Source organism: Fusarium vanettenii (assembly GCF_000151355.1).
Source record: "Fusarium vanettenii 77-13-4 chromosome 12 genomic scaffold NECHAsca_29_chr12_4_0, whole genome shotgun sequence".
NCBI classification, from domain to species: Eukaryota; Fungi; Ascomycota; class Sordariomycetes; order Hypocreales; family Nectriaceae; genus Fusarium; species Fusarium vanettenii.
In genome coordinates this window covers 19,768-44,397 of record NW_003315856.1, presented here as the reverse complement: position 1 = coordinate 44,397, position 24,630 = coordinate 19,768, and the positions used below count along the sequence as shown (strand labels likewise).

Below are 24,630 nucleotides of genomic sequence, written 5' to 3'. Positions count from 1 at the left end.
TTTTAAATGCCCTGTTGCTTAATCTGTCATGAGAGCCCACTCCTACATGCATGTCGGTTGCTCGAGAACCCGCGCCTTTGGTACCCACCACGTCAGCTGTGACGTATCTCGCGACCAATACAGGAGGCTGATGTCTGACAACCGTCATCTTTGAGGCAGGCCAGGAGATCGGTCCAATCGTAGATGTGCTATATCTTGTTGGTATGGTTGAAAGTTCAAAAGACGGGGAAATATTGAGCCCGCGTTCCAAGAACGACGCGTAACTGCGATCTGGCTTCCTTGAGGATGTTGAGTTGTCTGCTACACTCTAAGCGATTGGAGCCAGTTTACGATGACTCTGCAATGATAATAATTACAACACGCTTAATTAATTCCTTGTGATGCATTGTTAACACAAGGTCTCCTCCTACTTCAACCGGATGATTAAGCATGAGGGAAGCAGGCCTTAGAGAGAATTGGGGTGTCCCTGGACCGGAACGCAAAGTGAAGCAGTCAGGAGCCAGCATTAAGGTTGGCAAGTAAGCTTTATCTATTCTATTCCGGTTGCCCCTTCTACCGAATGTGACGCTGCTAGAGTGTGACACGCGTTTGTGTGAGATACCCAGCGAGGCCGCACCATGCGATGTCGGGAACTCATCACACCCTACGCTCTACGCCCTTCCCCTCTAACCTGTCGTTTCCTCATTTGATTGCCAGAACTATCCTTACCGGTGTTGACCTTTGGAGATGGATGTTGTATTACATCCAAATCATGTCTGGCCCTGTTCCTTACGTTTTCCGGATGAAGAGCTCTGCTTTTCACGAGATCTCAATATAGTTGGGGATAGCGGAGAGTGAATTGAAGCACTCAATGTGCTTTATTTGACTCCATAAAGTCTAGAATAGCACCAGAATGCTGTCTTCTTCTTGTCCCTTAACCAGCTTCGATGGCCACTTTTTCATGGCTTGCGGCGGTGGTCGCCATCAGACCAATGAGCAGAAATTCAGATCTTTTATAGCTCTATTTATTCACTTGGAACCTAGGTCTCAAGGATACACGTAGTAGGAAGAAACTACCGCTCCTCGAGAGCATTCAAACCGACCAGCCCCCTTGTACCTTTTAGCAGCAACGATAGAAGATTATTCTAAATTGTGGGGTTTTTAGGTATTATATTCTATTGGCAACATCTCTCAAAAACTAAGTTCTTTGCTGTTAGGGCTGAAAGCTTCTTCCAAAGGCATTACCAAGCACACAAGAAAACCTTCAAGTCCAATCTATACTTACTCGACATAGGTGTGCTGCATAAACTATTGGAAGAAGCCTGAGATAATATGTTTAATGCCACTATACTTTAAAAACTTAAGTTAAATATTTTTTCTACTATACCGAAAATCCAACTCTTGACGTTTATCTTCATGTCATCTATCTCCATCACAGCTTTCCTCTGGGGTATGGTGGTAGGACTTAACAACGTAAAAGATCCTCCTATTAGAACCTACCATCTTGGCCTTGATAGGAAAGCTAGAATCCCCTTTATTATTTCTTTCAAGAACTAACTTAGGTTCAACAACAGGAGCTGTCTTATCCATAGATTGCGTTATAAAACCAATTGCCATCCCTAGCCCATCTTAGCTTAGCCTTCGTGCTGGACATTTCGACATTCTTTACCCTGGGATCCAGAATGCACTAGCTTCTCATTTAGGCCTTTCTTTCTACAGCAAACTCAACAAGTCGCTCAATGATAATGATCATCGTGTTCCAGGCAACATTAGACCATTGCATGAGGAGATGATCCTCGACGGTGAGAGCAATATCAAAGTGTAGATCACCCCATTGCTAATAGGTGGCTGGCATCATCACGAGGCCTTTTGACCGACGCTTGGTGAACGCGAGAACGCACAAGGCAATAGTCGAGACCATCAGCTCGTATTCATCTGGGGAATGGTCAATCCCCTTGACCATTCTTGGCAGCATTTCCGCACATTGAGACAAACGGGGTAATGCCTAAAAATATCATGGGTCCGATTGGCTCGGTAGGCATTTTATGCTAAGCTTGGTAGGGTTAGATGCAAAGGGTTGACGGGGAATAGTGCCATCGCCCATTCTCGAACGAGCCATTGCCCAAAAATAAGCCAGCACTGGTCGGGCAAACTTTGGCGTGATGGTGCTGGCTTTTATCTTCTACCCTGAAAATCCCCGGAACGGCACTTTTGAGGCGTTCGTATTCTGCTTAGAGTGCCGCTACGGCGACGGCGAAGGCGAAGCGGTAACTGGATCTGGTGAGGTCATTCAGAGTTTCGAAGCCGATGATCCGTTCCTGAGTTCCTGAGTGAGGTCATGGTCCTATTAATACATTTTTGCTATTCAATCAAAAACTATATAACCGGTGAGTTGCGACTGTTGAAGGACATCATCATCACTTATCAACACACTCATCTTACAACAACTTCTTCTCTACATCATCCCTAACTCACACACCAAAACCACATCTCCAAACAACCACATCCATCAATCACATCCTTCAACCATCACAATGAAGTTCACCGCCGCTTTCGTTGCTCTCCTGTCCGCCACCGGCGCCATGGCTGCCCCGGCCGCCTCCTCCGACAGCGTCTCTATGATGGCCGCCACACCTCAATGGACCATCCAGGGCCTTAGCCGCTCCTGCGATAAGCCCGATACCACTTGCACCTGGAACTTCAAGATCAACACCGGCAGCGGTGCCGCCACTGCCTGCAAATATGTCGTCAAGGGCAAGAGTGCCTCCAAGGCCAACGGTGGCCCTGCCAAGTGCGGCACCTTCACCATCACCTCCGGCTGGAGTGGCCAGTTTGGCGCCGGCAAGGGCTTCACCACTGTCTCTGTTGTCAGCAGCAAGAAGCAGATCATCTACCCTGCCTACACCGACAAGCAGCTGGCTGGTGGTAAGGTCGTCAAGCCTGACCAGTCCTACGCCCCTGCTGCTCTCCCCTAGACGACACCTGACACGGATGTACACTTTGGAGTTGGGATAGAAAATGACTAGACTTTAGAAGTGGATACGATTTATTAGTAATGGGGAAGTCATAGCTGGACTTTGAGCGTTGTTTAGAATATGAACAAATATTAATCACATGAAACACATGCCCCTATCCTGACCGGCTTTGTCGAGTGACCATCCTAAGAGGTAATTTATTCACCCATATGCATAAGAAACAATCTTCGGATTCAGGGAGAACGTGTTGGAGAGTCAAGGATGCGAAAACGGTCTATCAAGTTTCGGAGTCGACCTTCACAGTCACATTCCGAATCCTACATCCAGCAGTAGATGGCTCATAAGACTCGTCAAACACACTCCAAAGCCACTTGAACGCTCTCGGTTTCCCATTCTCAATCTCGGAAACATGCTCTCCCACCGTGTTCCTTTCATACCTGATGTCGGCACCCCCATGACAGAACCGGTCCACTGTCGTATCTGTTTGGTCCACTGGACAGAATTGGTCTTCAATGGCCTTGTACACAAACATTGGCATCTTTGGGGCTCCTCTATAGCCAAGTTTGACATCTTCGTCATATATCTTTCTCAGAACCGGGTCCTGCAGGTCCGTAGCGCCTCCCTTGAAGTAGGCATAAATATCCTTGCCTGAAAACTGTCTCACCGCGTCTACAACATTGATATGTCGCACTGATAAGAATTCTTCTTTTGTGTCTGGAACCAGGCGACTCTGAAGATATGCTGTTGCTTCAGGGTATTGCGAAGTCACGCCCAGTAAGAAGGCGATCAAGGTCCCGGCGATGGGACTCTTGTTCAAGTTGTCAAAATCAGCTGAAATATTGTCGGTTTGGCCACCCAGAACTGTTCCGTCAATTTTAACTTCTGGAGCATACTGTGTTTGCAACTCAGCTGCGGCCAAAGTAGCGTAGGAGCCACCGCTATATCCCCATATAGCAGTGTTAGGTTCGGTGTGTCCGTGTGGGTTTATCAACCCCAGCACCGCGCGTAGACCGTCGAGAGTCGCATGGCCCGCTTGTTTGCTGGCGCCAAACGATGCCTTTGGGCCTTCAAAGTCGGGCGTGTTGACAATCCAGCCCAAGGAGAGCATGTAATTGATGAAATCAGCGTTCGATTTGATACCAAGATTTGGTTCCCTCTGGGCCATTCTCCAGTACAGGCCGATAGATGGGCTAGAATCGAGGTTGGCTGAGTTGTAGGCAAACTGATAAGACAGCAGAGCCGCCTTACCTGAAGGCGAGAAGTAGAAGGATGGAGGGATGAATAGCGTGGTCACAGCCCAAGAGGGCTGATCTCTGGAGTCGGTAGTGCGGTAGAGGATATGGTAGGCTGCAGACGGGTTGCCAATAACAGCTGTGAGATTTCCTGGCGCGGATCGTATGCGAAGAACATCGCCGGGTTGTTTGGACTCGAAACCAGAGGGTACCGTGTACCATGGGTCCCTACTAGGAGGTAGAGGCTCCTGGCTAGACGTGGTACCCTCGATGATGGCGTCACTGCATACTTCTGGCACAGCACAAAGGTTGAGTAACCAGCGGAGAGGATGCATGCTCTTCGGTTGATTTGATGAGGGCTTAGGGAATATCCGGTGTCTCGCTCCGTCGGGTTTATCTGTATCATGGGATACCATAGCAACTGGTGTGATTATTCGATCAAGGGGTTGAGGAGGGCCTTATATGTGTTGTCTAGGTGGCAATGAACCAACTCAGTGTTAAATAGTCGTCTCAGTGGTGCATATTTATCCTCAAAATTGGCTGCCGATCGGCCCGGCTGACGTGATATCAGTGCATGAGATCTGAGGCGGGGTGATTTCCAATCGCTCAGACAAGGACTGATCGTCTCTGCGCAATGCACAAGGTTGACCAGTTGACAGACTTGGCCAACGAAAGGTGACACCCTGAGGCGGCACAGCTTCCCGATTAGTACACATGTCGCGACTGGTGATACAACAAACACCATCACTGACGCACAACAAGGCAAGGAACAAAAGAGCTGCCCGTGGTTATAACTTTTAGCCTCACTAGGTATGGTTTGGACATATCACCTGAGCATTCTGCTACCAGCCCCTTTAAGATACCAGGCTTCAACTATAGAAAAGCTGGTGCGGTGCTAAACAAGGCAATACACCATCATCGCAGTGGCAAACATTCCAATCGCGTTAGTAAAAAGTGATCTCTTTAGGAAAGTGTTTTTCTTTCTTTGATCATGAAATACTATTGGGCGATGTGCGACCGTAGTAGCTGAAGCAGTGTCAGCTCTACCAAGCTATCGCATAGCCAGAGGACCCTACGGGACCGTAGAAAGGAGTCTAGGTGGATGTTTAAACTTGAGAGGCGTCTCGGGGAGGCTCAAAATCGCATATCTCCATCAGTCGTTCCTCCTGGTGGGGGGTCTGTTGAATGAGAAAAGGACCGTTGAATGGGAAAGGGAGATACCTCTGGCCACATAGAAGTTAATATGGGGGACCATGTTCCTTCCTTGTCCATGCTTAACCCTACCCGATCTGAAATTGTTAGAGGGATACTTGTAGTCTAGTGCGGCTCCCTGCTAAACTGGTGTGTTTTCCCAATCAACGGTCCCTAGCAAAAGCATTCAGAAAACGTTATAAAGAATCAAGGGTGCTGCCATTCAATTTGAGTACAGATTCCCAATTATACCGAGAGGCATCCTACTGTAAGTCTAGTAAGAAGAAGACTTTCTCAGAATGAACTGCCCTGCCATGCACTCCACGCACGATTTGCCAGGGACCTCCAGGCACATTAGCTACCCCGCCACGGTACGTCAGCATCGTAACATCACTTTTTCTTCTTCAAGACTCATCTTCTCAATAATTTCTTCGCAAAATGGCACATCGATCGTCTTCATCAGAGCCTCAATCCGGTGAGACTAGGAGCCGACTTCTTCTTGCGCCAGCCGAAATCCGGTACATCATTTACGAACACCTGCTACCACATGGAATCCATGTCTTCAGTCAAGGAGCAAGGCTAGGCTGTTCCGCTTGTGTCGGAGCCTCAGGCGATGAAGAAGACGGCTCCGAAAGACAGGCGACAGGTGATCCAATGTCTGACACTGTTTGGGCGCGTCGCCTAGACTCCTCCTGGGGTCCTCACTGGCTGTGCGAAGAGCTGGCTTTGAACATGGACAATGCTCAAAGGCCAGTCTCTCGTGTAGACTTGGCCATCGCTTTCACTTGCAAGCAGCTGTGAGTTAATGGCAACTAGGATCTAAAGGTCTATAATGACAAAAACACGGTTGATTCTAGTTACCTCGAAATTCTTCAACTTAGTATCCACAACCAGGCTCTTCATATTACCGACCTAGATGTCCTCATGCAGGTGCTACAGAAGCCAGACGGCCTTTTCAAGATCACTTCTCATTTGCCGAGTCCTTTGATATCCTCGATTCTCTGCTTTAGCGAGCTCCATGTCACACTCCGGCTTCTGCCTGCGTTTTTGGCGAAACTTGAGGATATCATTGAGATTAATACCGCTTCTAAAACATCCCCCGATCTATATGTGTCCATTGATGCTTGGGGAACACAAGCAGCCGCATGGCTACATTTAACATCACTTCTCTCACCACCTATAGAGCTACAAAGGCTTTATATCTGGCTAGATCATCAGAGCGATATGTTCTGGTCCATCGTCGACGAGCGCACGATCATGTCGGTCTTAGAGCCGTTAGCAACAAAGACCAAGCTGGACATATCCGTCAGTCTTCCCAAGATCCAGCATGGTTTAGAGTCACGTCGACACTTGCTAGAACAAGAGGATATAGCAAATTTCAGAATCAGCCGAAGGGAAATGCAACGGTACTACATTGACCAAAATCCGGATGGGCGTGATGAACCTATTGTAGGTTGTCAAGAGATCGTGACAACTGTGGACGACGATATTGCGGGGTTGGTAGAGCTGGAGCGACTTTGCTACAAGGGACAAGAGGAATTAGCAATGGAGTTGAGTGGTTTGTATGTTCACCAGGGCTATGTATAGACAGTCACAGGCACATCTCAACCCGCATTCTTTGATACAGCTAGCTTGCCCATGCTCGGTACCATATACACTTTCGCCTTCATGCTCAGGGAGTAGGAACCCCGGGCCATTACCTCCGTCCTTCTGCTCAGCTTGTTTTGATGATAAGCTAATAACCTGAGAGCAAATCGCTGACACATATGTGTTGGGACCATTTCTACTTGACCTATCTCCATGTTTGTGCCGACGTTTCTAAGCCCCGTACTTTAGATAGCTGCCTGCTTAGCACTATCTGACCACCCCTCCCTCTTGTCCCTACTACGACAATATCATCATTCTCGACCTGTTTATTGGACGTGCTGTTACGACACGATTCCAATGGGTGCACGAAACATGCTCCAGCTGCTCTTATAACACACAAGTGATAGGCGGGAGGATGGCAGTCTTCCTGCAGTGACAAGCGACACTTGAAACGTTCCGATGTTGAAGAAATGGCGATTGGATCGGAGACATAAGCGGAGAGATTATAAATATGGCCTACGTGCTAGTCCTGGAAATTGAGTTCAAACCATTGAATCAGAGGCGAGCAAACTGCCTTTACCACACCAGGTAGTAAGCTGACTGTGCCATACGGTCCATACCACGCCCGCAATAAGCGACGATCATACTCACCTACACGCTATGGCAATCAATAGTAGCAGCATATTTACGAACGCATGTAGCAACATAAATAAGAGAAAGTAATACTCTGCCATTTCGTGGAGCATTGCAATCATTCCTGAAAAGACCAATATGTTGGCCTCATACGGACAGTTAGTTCTTATTTCCATCGTGGGGGCAATCTCCATCTACGCCTTTCGGATCGCCTCTATCAAGCGACGAGCAAAAGGTGCCAAAGCCCCTCCAGGACCCAAAGGTAAGTGTTCAAGTTCCATACCTTGAAACCTATTAACGATCATCTCAAGGGTGGCCGGTAGTCGGCAACGCCCCTGAGCTCGCCAGCTCGGATGGAAACCTCATTCCCATCTTCAACAGATGGGCCAAACTTTATGGAGACATTGTTCAGTTCAGCATTTTGGGCGAGAAACAGATTTTGTTGTCTAGTGACAAGATTGCACACGAGCTGTTTGTGAAACGAGGCCCGAAGTACTCTGACAGAGGCACGCCTCATGCGATGGCGTATATCACCAGGGATCTCAATCCAGCATTAATGCCCAAGAACGGTAAGTTGAACACCATCTTCCTGACCTTATCACTGCTAATTCCATCAGAGGCTTGGAGGCGAGAGCGAAAACTCATCCATAGCGCAATATCCATCACTTCCAACGACAAGTACTTGGAGCTGATGGAAGAGGAAGCCAAGCTTACCATGCGTGATCTGGTTGACTATCTCAGCAACTTTGATAACCACATGAAGCGCTATGCTTTTGGTGTCCTAACCAGATCCATGTTGGGCTTCCGTGTGTCTACGGCAGGCGACCCGTTCATCACCGAGACTGACTCCTTCATCGATGAAGCAATGAAGTGTTTCCGCCCAGATGAATATCCTGGGAATGTCTTTCCGTTTCTGCGCTACCTGCCAACCTGGTTGGTCCCATCACTTGGTAACATGGAGCGAATCAAGAACAAGGCGTACGACGAGATCTTTAAACTTCAGAAAAAGGTCGAGCTTTCCGTCAGGAAAGGCACAGCAAGTCCCAGTATTTATCGACATTTCTTTGAAAACAGAGATGAGTATGTGATCAGTAATGAGGAAGCTGGGTACGCGTTTGACAGCATGATTGGTGGCGGAACCAGGTCGCCATACAATGCACTGTTGACTTTTCTGTACCTCATGATGGAGTTCCCTGAATGGCAGGACAAGCTGCAGAGACATGTTGACAAGGTTGTCGGACCTGATCGACTCCCATGTTTCGCAGACATCCCCAGCCTTCCGATGGTTAGGGCAGTCGTCAAAGAAGGCATTCGGTATCGCTCCATTATGGCGGAGCTCGGTATCCCTCACCGACTTGAGGAAGATGACATTTACGACGGATACTTCTTCCCGAAAGACACCGTGTTTCATGCGAATTATGCGTGAGTTTATCCTCTTGTCCTTAAAGATCCCAGCTAACCCCAAAAGCGCCATTCTCATGGACAAGGACACATATCCAGACCAACAACCATTTAACCCAGCCCGTTGGCTTGAACCTTTGTATCCAACATACAAGGAGCCACTTACTGTGCATCCCAACTGCCAAAACTTCACTCCTTTCGGTTATGGTCGCCGTGCCTGCCCAGGGTACGACTTTGCGGAACGCACATTGGTCATCTTGGTGGCCCAGATCGCATGGGCTTGCGAAGTAAAGAAGCCAATCGATCCGGAAACCAACAAGCCTGTTGTTATCGACATGAAGTACGAACCAACACCGAACCCACGGCCTTTGCCCTTTCCGTGTGACATCAGGCCGAGAAGCGTGGACAGGTCAAAGCTGGTGAAGCTGGAGGCTGCGAGATGCGAAGTTGCGTGAGAGTAAAGTGCCTAGGCCGGGTCAATGAGAGTAATGAAACGCCTATATCGTTTACTGCTATCAGCTATCCATGAATAGTATGAAAGGAGTGTCATGTTTGTTGTATCTTTCAGTCACAACTGGCCTTTCTCGAGTGGAATGTTGCCCCGGTTTGAGTGATTATAGAATCAGACCGCTGAAGAATTTGGAAGATGACCGGGATCGCCCCCGTAAGAAATCCTACTTCGGTTGCCGACGTTGGCAACCTTTGATACCAACTCATTTACCCCGCATCTGTCGCTGATGGCTTCCTATTCTGGTTATCTTTGCCGTAGATATGGATAGGGTGTCGGCATTCAAAGCCGGTGATAAGACGGTCTCGACTTCCGCAAGTCGTCCCAATCGAACCTCGCGTTGTTACAAGACTGCCCGTATCAATCTGAAGACTCTTGTATTTCATCAACACAACTCAGTATGGCTCAGAGAATTTCTCGAGAGGCCGGTCTGGATGCCTTTATCCGAGCCATAGAACAAGATGGCTGTGTCATCATCAAGGACTTTACAGATTCAGAATCCCTGTGTGAGGCACAGAAGGAGGTTCAACCCTATCTTGACGCCTCCAAAGCCGCAGCCGGAAGTACAGTGGGCGCCTTGAACGGCGGTACTGCGATATGCACACGTCTAATCGGGAGGAGTCGGACAGTGAGGGAGAAATTCTTCTCCGACTCTCTGTATCAAGTATGTGTCCGCCCGAAGGCGAGCCGTTTGAAGAGGCATCCTGGCTAACCTGGGCAGGATATTGCGGAGCATTTCATTGGCCTCGAGACGACGTGCTGGTATGGAAATGAGCTGTCAGTCACCAAGTCCCATCCATTGCTCTCCATCTCCATCACTATGGATTCGCAGCCAGGAACAAGTGCACAAAAATTGCACCGAGACGATAAAAACCATCACGCAAGGCATGAAAAAGCCGACAAGTACTCCAAGGGTCGAGATATGCTGCTGGGTCTGTTTGTCCCCGCGTGCGACACAGTCAAAGCCAACGGAGCGACTCGCATTGTCCCAGGCTCACACCTTTGGGGAGATGGCAAGCCTGATTTCGGACCGGACGGCGACACGGGGGTCGTCAATGCTGAGCTCAAACGTGGAGAAGCTTTCGTCATGCTAGGAAGTCTCTATCATGGCGCGGGAGAATACACCCTGCCAACCGGCAGCAGAACTGTGCACATCATGTTCATGTGCAGCGGCGTACATCGTCAGGAAGTGAGAAATAGATATCGAGGTACCAGTTCATCCCGTTGACATTTTCCAGGAAATTCCTTTTCTCAGCTACCCGATCGAGGAGGTCAAGACCTACTCACAACTTGTTCGTGACCGGCTGGGTTGGAAGCAATCTGAACCAAACCTGGGATGGGTTGATCTGAAGTCTCCTGAGTACCTTCTGGAATAGATTGAGAAAAGGAGCAGTCAGAAGAATACACATAGACAGTCATACACATAGATGGTCATACAAAGCAAATAGAACCCATGGTTCTGATGCCTAGCTGCATCGCCTGCCGCAAAGGAACTCGGAGTCATGTGTTGACGTAGTGTTGAAGTACTAGCTCTGCAAAAAAGGGGTGCATATGATCCAAAGCTCATGAAAAGCCCACGCGAACTTGGAGCTTGCTGGTCGCGTCGTGTTTTCTACCCGGCCCAAGGGCAACAATTCCAGCAGGCAAAAAGGTAAGCTACCCACACCAAATCTGTGTGGACGGCAAAAAATGTGGTTCCGCCCGGGATCGAACCGGGGACCTTCTCGGTGTTAACGAGATGCCATAACCAACTAGACCACGGAACCCGTGTTTGATGAAGGGAAGCGTGCCGTGGATGGGTCATCTGCTCAGAGTTCGGAAGGCCCCAGTGGAATGTGAGAGGCTTGAGGAGAAAGTGGATGGGAATGATGGCGTCGCTCAAATTTCGTGTAGAGAGAACGGCTTGCGTGAATGGCTCTGGGAGTCCTCCGTACGTCCTTCGACGATGCCTCTCTCCTGGCTCCCTTCTGACACCTGCTTGATCCTCATCGCACTCGCTTGCTCTCATCCTTCACTCCTCAAAGTGGGGTGAGCTCTAGCTCGGTTGAGCTGATCGGTGCTTCTTTACTGGTCACCTGGGGATGACTGCTTACGGGCATCCATTCGCAACGCCAGCATTCTCATCCATCGGACGAACGCCTAACATTGGGCAAACACGATGTAAATCAGGGGGCTGGGAAATTGTGGCTTGCGACTCCCTGTTCAGGTGCTCCACTGCCCCGTCTTGTTTGCGTGGCTTGGTTTCTGTTAGGCGAGGGGAGGTTGGGTCAAGCTGCACAGTGTGGAACTGCCTTGAGCGGCTCTCGCGGTTCTCGGGGTACCTCTGGGACTTCTCACCTTGCGTGTTTCCATATCCACACTCCAGGTTGGCAACGTTCAACAATGCAAGCATGTGTACTCCATACAGAGATCAGAGTTCCATATCCATTGCTGTCAATTGAGTCACAAATATCATTTATCTCAGCTTCGGTATTATTGAATTAGATAGTAGTGATGTTTCACAAAAGTTTTGAGGTCCGTCGGGGAACCCACCGAAGATTTCTTGTGAATAAAGTTCGTTCAAGGTTGATCTTGGGGGAAACTCCAGCGATTCCCTCCTTATCTGCCAACATCTAACACAACACTCATCACGACCTCCCCCATTTGAGATAATAACAATTATGATCTAAACCTTAGGTGAGAATTTTCTTCATCATCTTCAGTGCCAAAGACGAGCAGCGTCAAGTACTATTTTGATGCGAAAGAGGGACATCTGTTGCCTCTCCCCTGAATATCATGACATCTTGCAGAAGCTCTGGTACATACGACCATACCCACCGGAGAACTCGGGATCCCGTCCGCTCTCCCATAGATAAGCCGGTGAGGGGCGGATTAGTAGTTGGGTCGGTGACGACCAGCGAATCCCCGCTGTTGTATGTTTTTGCCTTCTGCTTCTATAGAACAAGAGGGACCTTGCGTTTTTGGCCTCGTGCTTTTGGCGCTGGTTGATCCCCTTTGCCTGCCATCCCCAGCCCGTTGTCGCGGTTTTTGTTTGGTAGTCGATGCCGGGATAATGTTTTTGCTGCTTTCTCGTCACTTATGATTGGGCAAGTCTATGCAATCACTGCGGTCATTCACTGGGACGCCCCCTCGCCAGGGACCTTCACTCAGAATACCGGCTCTTTCGCCACGCGTCTTCTCTTGGATCTTAACCGGAACTTAGTACTTTATTCGCTACTGTATCGGCCCAGGGCAAGCAAAAGTGATTGACCCTGGGGGCGCGAACTGTTCTCCCAAGAGCGCGCTAATCCAATTACGGCTAGTGAGGCCACTTTTCACCTCAGCTGTGATAGGATATCATCGGGCTTGCGCAGAATTCCAGTACTCCTCAGTTAGTACCCTAACATTGAGCTCGCCATGGCTTCGAAGCCTTCGCGCAGCCAACAGCGACTGAGCCTGCGCAAAGCACTCGGGACAATGGCTCAAGGACGGGTAAAGAAGTTGTGTAATTACTCAACTACACCGACATTTGAAAAATAAGCCGGCCAAGCCGGTTCCTTCTCCTTACAAATACAATTTGATTGAATCATCGGCGTAGAATGTCGAGGTGAGACTCGATGGCGCCGATTCGGGGACCCAGGCAATTGCCTAAAAGAGTAGGCGCATTTCTTGGCATCCAACGATGATTGCGAGCACCATAGTCCGAGATGCAGTCTTGGGAGACTGTTGTCTGGCTTGAGTATGGCAGAACCGGAGCATAAAAGGCTCTCTAAATCCTCGCAATTTCTTGAATCTGAAAACACGCAACATCCTCTTGAAATCTCTTCCTCTCAACGTTTGGTAATTATCTACAGTTCCCATATCTTGCCTCTCATCTCAAGCACAATGGCTTCTACCACTGAGTCGCCCATCAAGCTGGTACTTGGAACAGCAAACGTAAGTGGTGACACGAAAAGTGCTATGCTCAGATGACACCCCTAACAAACTTCACAGGTCGGTGATACATCGATTGACCCCATGGCTCGTTTTAACAGTCCTGATGAGGTCAATGGATTTATCAACGCCTTCGCTGCTCGTGGCTATCATCAGCTTGATAACGCACGCTCCTACTCCCCTCATGCCCCAGGCAGTTCTGAACCCAGGCTGGGGGCGGTTGCTGCGGGCGACAGATTCGTCATCGACACCAAGGTCAACTCGCTCAAGCCTGGCAGTCATACCAAGAAAAACGTTCTGAAGGAGATCGACCTGTCTCTGGAGGCATTGAAGATCAAACAAATCAACATTGAGTACTTGCATATGCCAGACAGGGCCACCAAGTTCGAGGAGGCTTGTGAAGCTATGGATCAAGCACACAGAGAGGGGAAGATCAAGCACTGGGGTCTGTCCAACTACAAAGCTGATGAAGTCCAGACTATCATCAACATTTGTGAGGAACGCGGGTTTGTGAAGCCGACCGTCTACCAAGGCCAGTATAATCTTATTGTGAGGGGTGGTGAGAAGGAACTGTTTCCTATCTTGCGAAAGAATGGCATTGCCTTCTATGCCTACAGCCCTGCTGCCGCTGGATTCTTTGCTGGCAACCACAAGAAAGTCAAGGCGGGTGGGCGATATGATAAATCGGTGCGTTATCCCAATCAAGACGGTTTTCGGAACTAACCTTGGCTTTTTTTTTCGGCAGCTTATTCTGGGTGGCATTTATTCTCAATTCTACTTGAAGCCATCTATCATGGCCGCCACGGACAAGGCACTTGAGATCGCATCTGGCCATGGAATTAGTGGCCATGCTGCTGCTCTTCGGTGGACGGCGTACCACAGCCAGCTGAACAAGGCCCACGGGGACGCCATCATCATCGGAGCTTCGAGCCCGGAGCAACTCGAGTCAAACATTGACATGATTGAGCAGGGCGCGCTGCCTGATGACGTGGTTGCGGCTTTGGAAGCCGTGTACAAGGAAATTGGCGACGAGGTCTCGTATCATATGTAAGCCAGGGATGGTGGTTGCGAGAGTGAACTAGGCCGTATCTAGTAGGAGCAAGTCTTGGCAACTTTGCCGAGAAAATCTTAGCCGGTTTTCCTGTCTGAAAAGCGCTGACAAATGCGTGTTGGCGAGGACCCAGCAGCCAGTGTTCTCCTCTTGGCAGATATGTAAATCGACTGGTTTGAGGTAGTGATTAAACATTCACTGTCCATGACCTAATTCTTTGAAACGATGGAGTTTATCAACGTTCGACCCCCAGTACAACCCTCTTCGTCTGCGGGCTCAAGCCGACAAATCCACTCTCATGCTGCGCGTACCGCCCATGCACGAGCCAGAAGGCTACGGATGGCCAACTATATGCGCGAAAAGAACAACGCGGAAGTGTCACAGGAGACAGCAGTGGTTTCTAATAAAGATAAGAAGCCTTCAGCTAGCCCAGAAGAAACACGGCTGCTGGTTCCGAGAGCCATCCCTGGCGCCTTTGAACACGAACCCCTGGCAAGTTTTATTCGATCGCTGGATCACAAAGAGGTTTTCATGTTTGACTACTGTGAGCGAGCCCTCTTTGTGTTATTGCTAAGCTTTAGAAGTGTAACTCCAAACTGACATTGCCTCAAGACGTAAACGTCGTCGTCCCCTATCTGGATCTTCACTGTCCAGTGATGAAACATCTCGGTGGAGATTACCACTACAGGAAACAAAATTGGATACTCTTTTCCTCAACCGAAGTCGAACTTCTCAAGGGCTTTCTTCTCGCGGCATGTCGTCATTTATACATAGTCCACTTGGAGAAGGAGTTCGGGCAGCTTGCGATCCAGTACAAGCTAAACTACGTCCGGAGTCTCCGGGAGACGATTTCGGCAACAGGACCAGCCTCAAGCCGCATGGCAGTGACGAAGGCCTTGGTTCTGGGTATCGACGAGGTAAGTTTCATGTTGAGATTCAAGGAACGCGTAGAAGTAGAACCATGAACTGATTTGGTCACGAAGATTATGCTTGGCGACATTTCGATGGCCATCAGGCACGTCATAGCGGCTGCTGAGATTGTTCATGTAGCAGGGGGGCCTCAAGCGCTTGGTTTGAGTGGTATTGTCCAGTACATTCTTGACCGCTGTCTTCAGGGTCATCGACGTCAGAATTGGGATCCACTGACGGACTGCGACGCCGAGTTCATGAAGCCAGAAACGGCTTGGAGTGACGTTCACTAATACACAATCAGCGACCAGTATTTGGTATTTAATCGAACCTTTACGCTGAAGTGTTGCCAGCCAGTCTACCATCGTGAATCAAAGGACAAATCCTTTGAGCTCGCGGAAGTGGGAAAGGCTGCTGGAACAAATGACCGAATATGTTCCACCCCCAAGGGTTAGTAGTGTCAAATAACATGGTCCGATAGGCAAAATGAGACGTGTCAGGAACAAACTTCTGGAAGAAAATACCGAATCTAGTTCTACTCATCGTCGTGAAAAGGATGATAGTGTCCTCATCGGCACCGTTACAGCTACATCTGTCCCCTCGTCCTTGCGCTCGGTGGACGCCACTCGAAACATTTCGCAATCGGAGCCATTGTTGTCAAACCTCCGTGTGCTTGACTCACTATCTTCCTTGCTGACGCAGCCCCCGTTCCGCAGAGCTCGAACAAACCAGGGCTTTCTTCCTGGCGCTTTCCAAGTCCAGTACTCCTTGAGGTCGTACTCACGCGGCTCTATCCTTCCGCCAGATAGCCGTACGGTTAATCCGACCAATCCATTGATGGCGGCGTAGAGGAACATGCCCCTGAACATGGTGTTAGTGAAGCGCCTGGGAAACAGTTGGAGTTGACTTACGCAATAAGACCATACGCGACACTGTATGAGAATGGCACAAAGGCAATTACGACGAATGAAGGAAGGGTGTCGCCGATGTAGCGCCAGTTAATCTGAGTCATCTGTCGAGCCATCATGCAACCAACCTGTAGATTCTGTTAGAACCTGCAAATACAGAGGAAGGCCAGGGGCCACTTACAAGAATCAGAGTAGGACCAGTCGCCCACGGTGGGATAGAGGCAAAGATTGGAACAAAAAAGACGGAGACGAAGAAACAGAGACCAGTCACCATGGACGTAAGTCCAGTAAGCCCTCCTTCAGCAATGCCGGCACCGCTTTCGATGAAGGCGGTGACTGGAGAGCAGCCGAAAAGCGCGCTGATGGAGATACAGATGGCATCGCAGCAATATGCGATAGTCGAGCGAGGGAAATCACCATCTTCAGCGTCAACAACGCCGCAGAACTTAACCATAGAGTACAATGTCGCGGTGGCATCGATGATATCCACGTAGAGGAAGGTGAAGAGTGCGAGAGCGAACTGAGAGCCATGGGCTCCGACATCCCACTCGAGGGCGTTCAGAGTGTGTCGTATGGGTTGGAAAGACACGACCTTCTTGAACAATTCAAAACGTGACTCTCCTTCTGCTGTATGCGGGAAGTAGGTGATGCTTGTCTCGCGTCTAATGGCTCGTTAGCAGGGGGCTTGGGATCCGGGAGGGCGGAATATCCTCACGGCCAAGACACGATAGAGACCAGAGCAATGCCGATGACGAAGGCGTATTTGACGCGGAAAGCCATGAGGTAAGCTGTCAAAATACCCCCTGCAAAGATACCTGTCCAGAGCTGTGTCGTTGTCAGTATCTCATGCGAGCATAGGAGGTTCTGCAAGTACCTTGGGACTTGACATGAGTCCACCATCACACATTTGAGTCTGAGGGTCAATCATCTCAATTGGGCAGCCTGCGATAGCTAAAGGCGTAGCCTTGTAGCCTCCGGTGATGGCTCCGATGCCTGCTGAGTAGGATAATCCGATTTCAGTGAGAAATAAACCGATGCCCACTCCTGTTGCTGTTTTGATGGTGGCTGGGATGAGTTTCACGAGCCATTGTCGCATGCCAGTCATGGCTAGAAAGACGAAGATGAGACCTTCGGTGAAAACGGCTGTCAAGGCAACGCCGTATGGGATATGGCCTGATCCATTGTAACCAACGACTTGGAACGCGAAGTAGGCATTCATACCCATACCGGGTCTGTTTCCGATTAGTATACGGGTTTGCCTGTCGCCTCAAGAAACTCACGCCAGAGCAACCGGGAGGTTGGTGCAGAGACCAAAGAGGAAGCTGGAGAGAGCTGCAATGGCAGCTGTTGCAGTAATGAGATCCCTTCTGACCTCTTCATGGAGGTTAGCCATCTGAAATTCATACTTGACTCATGAAATGCGTTCTCACCTTCCTTGCACGTCATATAGCTGACGCTGTTGTCGCAGTCCACCCGATTCTCCTCATCGCAGGGGCAAGTACCGCCAGTTTGTGAAAGAACGGTGGCCTGTATACCAATGAATTAGTGCCCGGCCAAGCAATTGTATAATCGGTCGGATATCGTACATTGACGGCAATGATGTATGCCATCGTTGCGAAAGTGGTCGCTCCTGCGCGGATCTCATTGTACAGAGATGAGCCAGGGATCTCCTTGGGCTAGAGAAGCTGTCAGCAAAACAGTGCAAGGAATATGGCAGAAAGGGGCCAAAAAGCGTACATGGCCACTGCCTTCCAACCTGAAAAAACGGCCAAAGCCTGAAGATGAGACACGGCTATTGAAGCCGTTGAGTGCCATCGACAGGCCTCGGAACTTGGGCTTGACGCTGTCCATGATGACCAGGAGCAGCACATCAACACCAAACGTCAGCGGTGGCTCTGAGTTTACGGCGTTTTACTTGGTGAGATGAGCTGCCTACAGCACAAAGACGGCAGCATGCCTTTGTGCTAAGGGGAGGCTTGCAAGTTAAGAACAGAGCGGTTGGGATGGCCAACAGGGATGGACCTCAGTCGCGGAGGAACCCATCCGCGGGTCGAGTTAGCCGATCGGCCGTTCCAGGTCTGAACCTTAAGCCACGGCCCTGCAGAGGCACAAGTCAATCTCTCCCCGTCAACGGATAAGCACCAATAGATGGCCTGAGACGGGCCGCACTGGGGTCAAAGTAGCGGGATGCGACACGCGACTCGAGCCCCGTGCACGAGAAGGACCCGGGTAGAATCGCTGTCAGGTCCGATTGACTTGAGCTTTTGGCGAGCTTCTTGCCAGCTGAATCACCTCCAGCTAGCCCCTGGCACTAAATAGCTGGGCAGCTGGGGCTGTCAAAAGCAAGACGATTGCCACTAGCTCAGCCACCTGTCAGGTACGTGACGTGGATATGACACTTCCCCAACAAGAGACTGTGCTCTCTGCATTGGGGAAGGCCTTGACGGTCTGCCTCGTGCTGTGTTTGCCTCCAAGTGGCGATAGACTCGCTGAGTGTCGCAAAGGTTGTCTGTCTGAGCACATGACAAAGCCACCTCCCGCACTAGCAGCACCTCACACATTGTTGTCTGGCTTCTGCCGCCTGGTTCTGGCCTCCCTGTCCCTTGATAAGGAGGAGGTCGAGATGCTCGGGAAAAAAAGCCTTCAATTTCTCACCCTCGTAATGCACTTTCGGCGGCTCCGACTGTTGGTTCTGACGTGCCGTGCTTGAGGCTTGCTGACGGTTCGAGAAGAAAAGCAGGCTCGGCGACTGGGAGCGAATGGGATTATTTGTTTGCTTTTCTTGTTACCGATGCAAGCGCTAACAGAGTTTCCAAAAGCTAAGACAACTCAACCTGCAGGCCACGCGTTTTGCTTCTCCGCCTCGTGGGTTTGGCGACCCGGTTGTATGGAACAGCATGTGGTGATGCATCAAGGGGCTGAAAGGATAAGACAGCCTGAATAAACCCTTCCGCGAGTGGCCCAGACGCTGTCAATTTAGCTGAGACCAATCGAGATCTCAGCCTGTCAAGGGTGATAAAAATCGATCAATCTTCATGCGGGCAAGGGAGGGTGTTCCGATGATCCCCGCAAACGGTCTAGAATCAGCCACGGCATTTGAGGCCCTGCCATCAGCTACCGACCAGGACGCCACAGTTCCGCGTTGAAATGTTCCGCGGCCGTGGCATCGGACAATGGGTTTCACTTTTCTTTTTCCGTTCCTTGGAACTGGCCACGTCGTACGTAGCTTTGCTTCTGGACGAGCTGTGTTGCATGTTTGTGGGCAGAGGAGCTTCTTGGTTGCCAACTCTGAGGGCGCACGTCCTCTTGTTTGCCAGACCATGGCGTTTACCTTGGGGATTGCATCAAGCAACAATCGCCGCCAGTGATTGCCACATCGTGGGTGCCCATCTCAGGAACCGTAAACGGCCGTGCAGAGGGAGTTCATGCAGCTGCTATGTATCAAGCCCTCAACGTTACCGAGATGGCCTTTCTCTTTTCAGGAGCGAGTATCCGAGGACAAGCACACAAAAGCCATGAGCAAGGGCCGTGTCCCCCACGTGAGCAACCAACCAGCTGGTGATGGCGTCGATAGCATCAAGCCACACAAGTGCCGTGGCTGCATCCAGACCCATGCATGGTGTGATGCCGGCGAGCGGGGATGTCTTGTCAGGGGCCTGTTGCAAATCTGATCTCTGTGACAAGGGCATCGGCTCACGGGAAGGAAAAAAGCGAGACCAGGTGGATGGATCTAGAAGCTCGGCGGGAGCAGGATCCGGCGGTGGTGCTTTGACGTCCCCTTGATATATGGCATGGCGCTCAACTCCATGGAATTGCCAATGTTGGTGCCGGGTTCCCGCCCTTCTGCCTGCTTGCTCGTTCTCGATGGCATGGACGCACCACCTTGACGATTAGGTTCAGCCTTACATTCGCCAGCTTGCCAGAGTCAATAGCCATGCCTTTTGGTCGCCGTGCACTCATGTAGGGGGCAGTCAAATAAAAGGATAGGGCATTGTTTGCTCAGGGCCCCTGCACACCCAAACCTTCCGGCCCTCTTCTCCGCTCTGCCTCACGTCATCCTCGATCGATCACACAGTTGCACTCTGCTCCGATGACACGGTCCCCATCTCCACAGCCAACTCCAGATTCACCAGGCCCTCCTCCGAAAGGCCGCACATTGCCCAGATTTCTCAGACCAGCAACAAGTTTTGCCTACTTGCGTCGTCTTCGTCGGTCTCACAAAATGTGGGACGTCGTTTGGACCGACCCCAAGAGGGAGTCCAGAAAGGAACATCGCGAAAGGAAGGCGAGACAACCGCGCAGCGACAAGAGCTCCACCAAGGCGAGGTCCCTCTTCAGTCGAGGTTCGACATCATCCAGCGACGGTCCTTCATTTGTTGGATATCCCGGACGCAAGACCAGCAGCAGGGACTTTGCACCTCTGTCACCTACGCCATCCTCCATCCACACTACCACCTCGACCAACAATTACGACATTGAGGCTGACAGATCCTCAAACTTCACTCTTAACAATTACGAAACAACATCCGACACAGTGTCTCACAGCTTCGAGTCCACCACCGATCACACTCTTGTTCACGAACAGATCCTGGAATGCTCCTCAGGTTCGTCGAATCTGTCAAAGCGAGACGCAGGTATCTACGACTTTGACCTGGCTCGACTTACTGACCGCCAGGCTCCTCCAGAGCTTTACAACACCAACTCCAGAGGAGATGACGACCAGTATCCTCTACCTCCTTCTCCTCCATGGGACACCCAAGTTATCGAGCGGGTGGCATTAGAGCCATGCCATATCGTCCAGACCTTTAGTGAGGGCTCCTACATAGCCAGGAGCACTGAAGTCACAACCTCACTGCGCACGCCCTCGGACCCTCAATTTGGTCTGAGCTCCGAGGTGACCATCACCGCTAACACAGAGAGCAAGTCTTTCAGTCGCCCACGGTCCTCAGGTGGCCAGTATGTACCTCAATTGTCTTTTGTTGATCTCATCTCACCATGAACAGGACTTTATCCTTGCGGGCGCTCAAGAGCAAGTCCCCAAGTGCACCTCTACCGCCTCTACCCAGTACACCAAGACGGGTGCCATCATGCAATGCCTTGTTGAGGAGTGAGCCAACTGATGGCTGGAAGCCGCCAGACACATGGGCCTGCACTCCCACAACGGAGACATTCTCGTCAACCATGGAAGATCCCGTTGAAGAACCTAGCTCACAGGAGTCGACCTTCCCTATGGAGCAGAATGCCATGCAACGCGAAGTAACACGCTTGGCGTCTGAATCCAACAGCATCCGCCTTCTACGTCTCAAGGGAGTATGGGGCACATTGAGCAGCCCCAACTCATGGAAAGACTTGGAGGTGGAGAAGACTCAATGGATGCTCTCCGCGTTATACAACATGGATCAACAGGCGGATGAAGAGGATAGACCAGACACTGCCCAAGATATGAACTCGGATAAACCAAAGAAAGTTCTTGCACTTTACGAGACGCCAGGTAAGTCCCTTGTAGCCGGATTCTTGTCATGGAACCGTTCACTGACATCGACTGGTAGCTGCGACTTCATATTTAGCAGCTGTGCACCACAGCAAGCAGGTTTACCACCTGTCACCAGCGCCACTCTCTCACACTCTCTTTCCTAATATTCACCCGGTCCTTGTGCCGGTGAGGTCATCCTCAGCCTTTCCTATGGCGCCATCGTCATTTGAGGCAGTCTATTCGTTACGTCTTCCTTTGTCAACACCATCCCAGGAGATTCCTGGAGTCCTTAAAAACATCCACCGATGCCTCAAGCCCAATGGTGCTTTGAATCTTGTCCTAGTCGACCCGCTCCCGCTTGCGAGCACACTGGGGCCATTGTTACGAGCGTGGATCGAGCACAACCTGTTATTGAACTTAGAAACAAACTTTCGCTGCATGAACCCGAGCAGATTGCTTCCAATCTGGTTGGAGAACGCATCATTGCATATTGAAGGTAGAATTACGAGCACACAGTTCTCTGCTGTGCCGCTCGATGAGCAACAGCTCACACCAGCTGAAAACAGCCATCCGTCGGAAGACACCATCAAGCAGGAGCTCCGAAACATAGTCGGTAGGATGCTTTGGATGGAGGTCTGGGGAGAGTATATCACAGTTGATACATGGTGGTGGGAGGATCTTGAAATTATAGAAGAATGCGTCAGGTTACAGACTACATGGGAGTGGCGCCTGATCACGGCTTGCAAGGATGGCTGAGGGCCGGGTATATAGGTTTCCCAGGGGTCAGATCGGGAATGAATGAGACATGAACAGATATCAGATATAATTACCTTTACTTTACTAGATTTAATACACCTTCCTTGCGGATTTCATTTCTCAAGAACATGCCGTCTACCTTTGGTATATGTGGCCGCCATGGCCTCAAGGCTTCATGCCGTGAACGCCACAGCAAGTTACCTGATTATGAGTCGGCCTCTGGGCACTCTAGAGCTCGGGTACGTTTGAAGAGGGTCTAGAAGGTTCAGCTAGTCCATTGCGGCAACACCCGAGCATTGAGAGGGACCTGAGCAACATTATGAGGTAGAGCAATCGTTAATGACCATGCCAGCTTTAGAATGGACCAACCAGCAAGAACTGTTGAGAATAGACGCCCTACTCAAACATGAAATCCTCATCCAGTAAACTCATTAGCTGCTGATTATCATGGTACCAGCCACCAAGGTCCAACATGTAATCCCCATAATAATCAGGGCCTTGTATCGCCATCCCCGTTTCCGTCATGATACTCATTTGCTCAGTTGATGCTAAGTTAGCCAGCATATTGGGATAAGTATCACCAAGCTGAGATGAGAGCGTGTTGGAACTGATGTATAGACGGCCGGCTTTGCAAAGGAGTTCGTATAGTCGATGCGGGTGTGTGAGTGGCTCGGTATCAGCAGCCTCAAGTTTCAATGACGCTGCGAATCGTTCTAGGCGAGCGAAATCCTCCATATCGAGTCTCTCAATAGCATGTGTGAAGAGGATGCTGAAAGGAACGAAAGGAGTGTTTAGCAGCGCCCTGAAGAATAGTTAGTATTTAATGGCAATGGCCTTGCCCTCAAGAAGCATTGCCGAGTACAAGGAACTTCCAGGTCACAGGGGCATCTGACTTACCAATTGACATATTTCCGGACAACCAACAAATCTTTACAGCGTTGCATCCCTTCCATGCATCTTTCATGCATATCCAAGGTGCTGCGAGCAACAGCGATGCAATTATCAGGAATGTCTGGATGCTGCCCCGGGGGAATTGCCTTGAGAATCAAGGCGAGAAGCGAGGACTGGCAGACAAAGTCACATTGAAGATATATGACTCTCATAGGATCCACTTCAGAGTTGCCAGCCTCGGCTTCCCTTGTCGCCTCCTTGAGAAGTTTGTTAGCAAGGTCCGAGGAGGCATGGGGTTGGATTCACACAGATAGTTCGGCGCGGGTCTCGTCGATTGTTGCTCGCATCTCCTGAGAAAGCCTTTGGCAGGTTTGGCAACGGTCGTCAGAACTTGCTGAGAGACTAGTTGGACTATATAGCCGATCATAGACCTGTCTCTGGACTCGTGAAACTTTGATAAAGCGCGGCTCATTCAGATTGACAGGTGTTGCGATATCACTGTCCCGAATGCCCGAAGACCGGCCAAGCCTGAGAGAGAGCCCGCTTTCGTAACCAAAGACTGCCCAGAAGAGTTGTTTCTGAACATCTTGGTCAGCACTCGTCCCTCTTTTTGAATTGCTGAGGCGGTGGTACCCAAGAGTTTGGCAGAGGCTCAGGGCATTCGTGAGCAGAGTCCAAGCCTTTGAAGCTTTGGAGTCTTCAACCGAATGTAAAGCCTTTGGGACTTAGCATATGTATTTGTCCGCTGTGTTTCTGAAGACTCACTCCTAATGTGAGTGCCGCAATCATTTCCATAGAGGCGGGTAGGAACAGAGGGAGACGCGATATCGCGTTGCCGAGATTTGATCGGCAGAGATTACAATAATCTCGCGAGGTAGCATCCCCACGAATCACAGCATGCTCTCCAAAGACGTATGATAGGAAGCTATTGGCGATAATGAACTCTGCTTTGGTGTAATCGTCGACTGCAAAGTATACTTTACGACAGATCTCTTCGAACTTGTCAAAGGGAAGAACTTTACAGATCCAAGAGAGTCTGTGAGAGTTTTGGTGTACTGAATCATTAGTGGAAGTCTAAGTTGTTTAGTCATAGGGAAACATACCCCTGGCCCATCGCAGTATACTTACAACAGACTCTAATGGGGGCATTGTAGTGCTGGCTTGTTCGTTTGCAGTTGTAGAGGCATCTGGAAGTGAGTTTCGGGTGATGCTGGGGTTCTCAAG

At 50.1% G+C, this 24,630-nt stretch overlaps 10 protein-coding genes across 10 annotated transcripts; 7 read left to right on the top strand and 3 right to left on the bottom strand.

The window, feature by feature from the left end:
* Nucleotides 1-2,561: 2,561 nt before the first annotated feature.
* NECHADRAFT_53490 (uncharacterized protein) lies at nt 2,562-2,954 on the top strand (the record flags this gene model as incomplete). The annotated part of the gene is made up of 1 exon (XM_003043310.1): nt 2,562-2,954. The coding sequence occupies one exon, from the start codon at nt 2,562-2,564 to the stop codon at nt 2,952-2,954; it is 393 nt and encodes a 130-aa protein (XP_003043356.1).
* Nucleotides 2,955-3,231: 277 nt separating this feature from the next.
* Nucleotides 3,232-4,521, bottom strand: NECHADRAFT_53596 (uncharacterized protein; the record flags this gene model as incomplete). The annotated part of the gene is made up of 1 exon (XM_003043205.1): nt 3,232-4,521. The coding sequence occupies one exon, from the start codon at nt 4,519-4,521 to the stop codon at nt 3,232-3,234; it is 1,290 nt and encodes a 429-aa protein (XP_003043251.1).
* Nucleotides 4,522-5,815: 1,294 nt separating this feature from the next.
* NECHADRAFT_87380 (uncharacterized protein) lies at nt 5,816-6,999 on the top strand (the record flags this gene model as incomplete). The annotated part of the gene is made up of 3 exons (XM_003043309.1): nt 5,816-6,174; nt 6,235-6,939; nt 6,975-6,999. The coding sequence occupies 3 exons, from the start codon at nt 5,816-5,818 to the stop codon at nt 6,997-6,999; spliced, it is 1,089 nt and encodes a 362-aa protein (XP_003043355.1).
* A 736-nt stretch (nt 7,000-7,735) lies between these two features.
* On the top strand, nt 7,736-9,453 carry NECHADRAFT_87379 (uncharacterized protein; the record flags this gene model as incomplete). The annotated part of the gene is made up of 4 exons (XM_003043308.1): nt 7,736-7,859; nt 7,909-8,166; nt 8,215-9,019; nt 9,066-9,453. The coding sequence occupies 4 exons, from the start codon at nt 7,736-7,738 to the stop codon at nt 9,451-9,453; spliced, it is 1,575 nt and encodes a 524-aa protein (XP_003043354.1).
* A 453-nt stretch (nt 9,454-9,906) lies between these two features.
* On the top strand, nt 9,907-10,882 carry NECHADRAFT_87378 (uncharacterized protein; the record flags this gene model as incomplete). The annotated part of the gene is made up of 3 exons (XM_003043307.1): nt 9,907-10,170; nt 10,228-10,695; nt 10,745-10,882. 3 exons carry the CDS (start codon nt 9,907-9,909, stop codon nt 10,880-10,882), a joined length of 870 nt encoding a protein of 289 aa, XP_003043353.1.
* Nucleotides 10,883-13,502: 2,620 nt separating this feature from the next.
* Nucleotides 13,503-14,469, top strand: NECHADRAFT_53519 (uncharacterized protein; the record flags this gene model as incomplete). Its single annotated transcript, XM_003043306.1, has 2 exons — nt 13,503-14,105; nt 14,164-14,469. The coding sequence occupies 2 exons, from the start codon at nt 13,503-13,505 to the stop codon at nt 14,467-14,469; spliced, it is 909 nt and encodes a 302-aa protein (XP_003043352.1).
* Nucleotides 14,470-14,694: 225 nt separating this feature from the next.
* NECHADRAFT_87376 (uncharacterized protein) lies at nt 14,695-15,671 on the top strand (the record flags this gene model as incomplete). The annotated part of the gene is made up of 3 exons (XM_003043305.1): nt 14,695-15,013; nt 15,082-15,386; nt 15,453-15,671. The coding sequence occupies 3 exons, from the start codon at nt 14,695-14,697 to the stop codon at nt 15,669-15,671; spliced, it is 843 nt and encodes a 280-aa protein (XP_003043351.1).
* A 246-nt stretch (nt 15,672-15,917) lies between these two features.
* On the bottom strand, nt 15,918-17,679 carry NECHADRAFT_53398 (uncharacterized protein; the record flags this gene model as incomplete). The annotated part of the gene is made up of 6 exons (XM_003043204.1): nt 15,918-16,263; nt 16,290-16,414; nt 16,468-16,948; nt 17,002-17,111; nt 17,161-17,518; nt 17,567-17,679. The coding sequence occupies 6 exons, from the start codon at nt 17,677-17,679 to the stop codon at nt 15,918-15,920; spliced, it is 1,533 nt and encodes a 510-aa protein (XP_003043250.1).
* Nucleotides 17,680-20,508: 2,829 nt separating this feature from the next.
* On the top strand, nt 20,509-22,515 carry NECHADRAFT_97614 (uncharacterized protein; the record flags this gene model as incomplete). Its single annotated transcript, XM_003043304.1, has 4 exons — nt 20,509-20,890; nt 20,972-21,242; nt 21,353-21,777; nt 21,836-22,515. 4 exons carry the CDS (start codon nt 20,509-20,511, stop codon nt 22,513-22,515), a joined length of 1,758 nt encoding a protein of 585 aa, XP_003043350.1.
* Nucleotides 22,516-22,911: 396 nt separating this feature from the next.
* On the bottom strand, nt 22,912-24,399 carry NECHADRAFT_53663 (uncharacterized protein; the record flags this gene model as incomplete). The annotated part of the gene is made up of 4 exons (XM_003043203.1): nt 22,912-23,284; nt 23,413-23,660; nt 23,715-24,086; nt 24,172-24,399. Coding segments are annotated over 4 exons (1,221 nt in total), but the record flags the coding sequence as incomplete, so codon positions are not given.
* Nucleotides 24,400-24,630: the final 231 nt, after the last annotated feature.